Raw genomic sequence first — 3,908 nt, 5'->3', positions numbered from 1 at the left:
GTCCGTCACCTGGTCCAGGGACTTGCCGGCCACGTCGATGCCATTGACCTCTAGGATCTCATCGCTCACCGCCAGCAGCCCTGTGCTCTCGGCCAGGCCGCCCTTCACCAGCCGGGAGATGAAGATGCCGGGCACCTTCTCGACGCCCTGAGGGGCCACGCGCACGCTGACGCCGTCACGGATGTAGAAGCTTGTGGAGCCGCACGCGGCGGTGGGTCTCGGGCAGGATGTCCACGTCGATGATGGAGGAGATCTGGCGGAAGTCCTGGGGCATGCCGATGAGGAGGTGAGGCTTGGCCCGGTAGTGCGTGGGGCGCAGCAGCCCCTTCTTCTTCCGCTGCAGGGAGTTGGAGGCGAAGACGCTGGCGTCAGACTCTGCTGTGGGGACAAGGGAGGACACACGTCGGGTACCGCAGCCGCCTGGAGACGCAGGCGCGTGGCTTCGGCCCCGGGTGTTGGGGAGCTGGCTGGGGAAGCGCGCTACTCACAGGTCTCACTGGCTTTTCCTCCCTGGAGCGTCACCCTGGCTTTTCCTAGAGCCTGTCTCTGCCGGGCACATCTCCTGGGATTACCCAGCATACACAAGGCCAGGATTAGTGGGATCGAGGCAGTGATTCAGCCTTAATCACACTTTAAGCCAAACTCTGCAGCTTAACACTAGAGCTGCCAGCCTTGATGGCCCAGGAGCCACGGCCGTGCCCCAGTTTGGGTCTGGGGATACGAAATCACCCGGCACAAGGAGGTGGTCTGGTGGCAGCCCACTCCTGGAGGGCAAGTCCACCTCATGAGATAGCACCAGAGTCCCTTGTCCCCGCTGGAGCAGGCCTGTTGCTGGCACAGGATGAGGATGGCTGCAGCTGTGTCCCACAGAGCCTTGCCATCCCTGAGGACAGAGACTCTGCACCTCCCCTAGCCCCATCCCAGAACTGCAGTGTCCCTGGGGTCCCTGAACGTCCCAATCTGTCATTTGTGCCACAGTCTCTTATTCCACAATTTGGCAGGGTTGGACTCATTCTCCTTGGCCCTGCCTTGGGGTTGCTCCTTGGGACCCAGTTCTGACATATCCCCTCCTTGGCCACATCCACCAAGTGCTGGGGAGCATCCCCTGTGCCCTCTCTGGTTTCTCCCCATCTCTCGCCACAAGGCAGCTTAGATGTGGACGCCACGTTGCCAGCACGTTCCCTGTGGTGGCCCCCAGCAGCATCCAGACCCTGCTCCAGCTGCAGGGGTGCCAGGGATACCCCTGAGCCACGGGGACATGGGATTTCTTCTCGTCTGAGCCAGCCTGCCAGGGCTCCTGGGTTATAAATATCTCCCTGCACACACAGCCTGGCATATTTTTAGCTCAGGGAAGGGTGGCGGAGGCTTTCCCACAGCTCTTTCAGCACACGGCTCCTCTCCGAGGGGCATGGAGCGGCTGGGGCCCAGCAGGTCCCGCGCTGCATGGATGAACCCGCTGGCGCTGCAGGGATGTGCTGAGCTTTCCCCTGCCCTTCCCATCAGCCGAGCCCTGCCAGGGAGGGCCAGCGAGGACGCTGTGGTGGTACGGAGAGGAACCAGGCTGCAGCCCTTGGCCCACCAGCTGCTGCGGAGCCCACAGCGGGGTGCGCACGTGTGTGCACAGCTCCGAGAGGCTCTGCAGCCGCGTTCCTCACCGACCCGGACTGGTTCGACAACAGCCCAGCCCGGGGATGACCTGGATCCATTTTAAATCAGCTGTGACTCACCCAGGGCTTGCTCCTGGCCTCTCCACATGCCTCCCCTGGTGCTGCAGGCCCTGCAGTCCCTCTCCTGTGGGCATGGCCGGGAGCCGGGGCTCCCGATTGCCTACGGTGCTGCGGCCACAGCTACCTGCTGCTCGGCATGGTGACCCACAGGTCCTCGTAGGCTTTTTGCAGATGAGGCAGCTCTGGGAGAAGGAGCATGGCAGCCCCAGCACACAGCCTGGTGCTGCAGCCTGTGTCCAAGTCTTGGTCTGGGGAATGGTTCAGTGCTGGCAGCGCCAGCCCCTGAGCATGCCGTGGGCTCTGGCTCCCTCCCTCTGGTAGCCCGGATAGCTGCTGCTGGGCCTTGTGCCGCACAGCCCCAGAGGACATGTGTATCCAGGGTGTCCCACATCACCCTGACACAAGAACCCAGGAAAACCAGCGTGGCAGCCAGAGCTGGCCACCAGCATCACCCCTTGCCCAGGGACCTCATACGAACAACCCAAGCTGGAAACAGGTTTGCTCTGGGCACTGTGTGGAGCATTTAGATTGTACTCTGGCTTTGTGCACTGCTGCTTCATGGCTTGGTGCTACTGAACTGAGCAGAAGGGGGTGGGTTTGTCTGCATCTACCCTACAAAGAGGAGATGTACCCAGGGTGTTTGTCATGAGGAGGCTTTCATCCTTGCCAGGACACTACTGTCGTGGCAATTTCGTGCTCCTGCATGAGGAGGCTGCTCTTCGGGAACACGCCACTGTGATCAGGGCAAGCTCCTGGGCTGCTGGGGAGGAGATGAGCTTCCTCCTCCCACCACCAGCTCGGCAGCACCCTGAGAGCTTTGCCAAACTGATGGGTGCTGCCGCTTCAGGGCAGGGAGCTGGTGGGGCTCCCAGATTGACACTCACAGGAGCAGCACAGCATTTTCCGGGAGCCCATGCAAGCCCAGCTGGAAAATGTGACTTCAAAGGGGTGACTTGCAAAGATTTGCCTTTGCTCGCCGGGCACACCGGGCTGGGCTGGCTTGGGTGCCGATGCTGTTGGGAAGGGTGCCAAGGGGAGCCCGCGTGGGTGCCATGGCCCTGGTGGGGCACTGGGAGCCTCCCAGTGCCACCACCTCCACATCCATCTACCATAGTGGTGGCTGGCAGGTACACAACTGGCCACCACTGCTGCCAGTACAGGCCAAATGTGGAACCAGTGGTAGGTGGCTCATCTCCCTCAGTGGGGAGGACAGATCTGGCACCCTTCCCTAAATCCAGTGCCTTTCTCTGGCTCCCTTCTCTAGATCCAGTGTCCGTCTCTAGCTCCCTCTTACCCTTCTTCTGGATGATGACCCTGAGGAGGGGGTTGGCAGAAGACAGGGCTTTGTTGTAGTTGTCATCATTGTTGATGGGCAGGAGGTCGCCATGGATGTCCGTGTAGCCCAGAAGCACATCCACCCGTGGGATCTGGTGCACTGTCTGCAGCAGGCAGTAGAAGTCCTGGAAGCTGCCCACGCCAGAGCGTTTCATGGCAAAGCGGCGAAATTCAGCGTCGAACTGCGGAGGAGGACGAGGGTGAGGCCGGGCAGGACAGGCTCTGGCCAGCAGGACCAACACGGGCAGGACACTGCCCAGAGCTACCTTGAGGTGGGCAGAGCTGGGCACCACTGGCTCCAGAGCCCTGGCAGCACTGAGGCAGGTGGCGGTGCCTGGCAGCCAGAGCCCATCCCAAAAGTGAAATAAAAGGAGCGGGGCCGTTTTCCTGCCCAAACACCGATGGGGCAAAGTGCCCATGTGGCAGAGGAAGGACCCTCTGGCTGCACCACTGGCCGTGGTGGGCACTGTGCCAGGGTGAGGCCCATCACGGTAGCACCCGGTGAGCAGCAGCAGTGTTAATTATCGCTTGCCTCAGTCACGATGAAGGGGAAGCCAATTAAGAACAGGGTGAGGGCGGCACTGCCCGAGGAGGCTCGCACCCGGCTGCTGGGGCGGGAAGGAGGCACCGCGCACCCACCGGGTGCCTGGGCGGGCACAGTTGGACAGGGGGCAGCAGGGGAGTGTGCACATCTGGGTGAGTGGGCACATCTGGGCGAGGGCATGCCAGGTGAGCACGCATCTGGATGAGCACGCACACCTGAGGGAGACCACACATGGGCGACTGCGCTGCCACGCGAGGATGAACATCTGGGTGCACGGTGGGAGGCTCGCCTCTCGCTGGGGG

General features: G+C 62.0%; 1 protein-coding gene across 1 annotated transcript in view; it reads right to left on the bottom strand.

Annotated features, from left to right (window-relative positions):
• The window catches only part of LOC103772918 (partitioning defective 6 homolog beta-like), a gene marked incomplete at both ends in the record, with an annotated part of 4,085 nt that extends 264 nt beyond the window's left edge, over window positions 1–3,821 (bottom strand). Inside the window, 4 exon segments of the mRNA XM_008940264.1 lie at window positions 1–190; window positions 192–378; window positions 3,022–3,244; window positions 3,702–3,821. Of these exon segments, the coding sequence (XP_008938512.1) occupies window positions 1–190; window positions 192–378; window positions 3,022–3,244; window positions 3,702–3,821 (720 nt within the window).
• Window positions 3,822–3,908: the final 87 nt, after the last annotated feature.

This window comes from Merops nubicus, unplaced genomic scaffold (assembly GCF_000691845.1).
Source record: "Merops nubicus isolate BGI_N331 unplaced genomic scaffold, ASM69184v1 scaffold45855, whole genome shotgun sequence".
Taxonomy (NCBI): domain Eukaryota; kingdom Metazoa; phylum Chordata; class Aves; order Coraciiformes; family Meropidae; genus Merops; species Merops nubicus.
The sequence above is the reverse complement of the archived record's forward strand: the minus strand, read 5'-3'. Positions and strand labels throughout refer to the sequence as shown.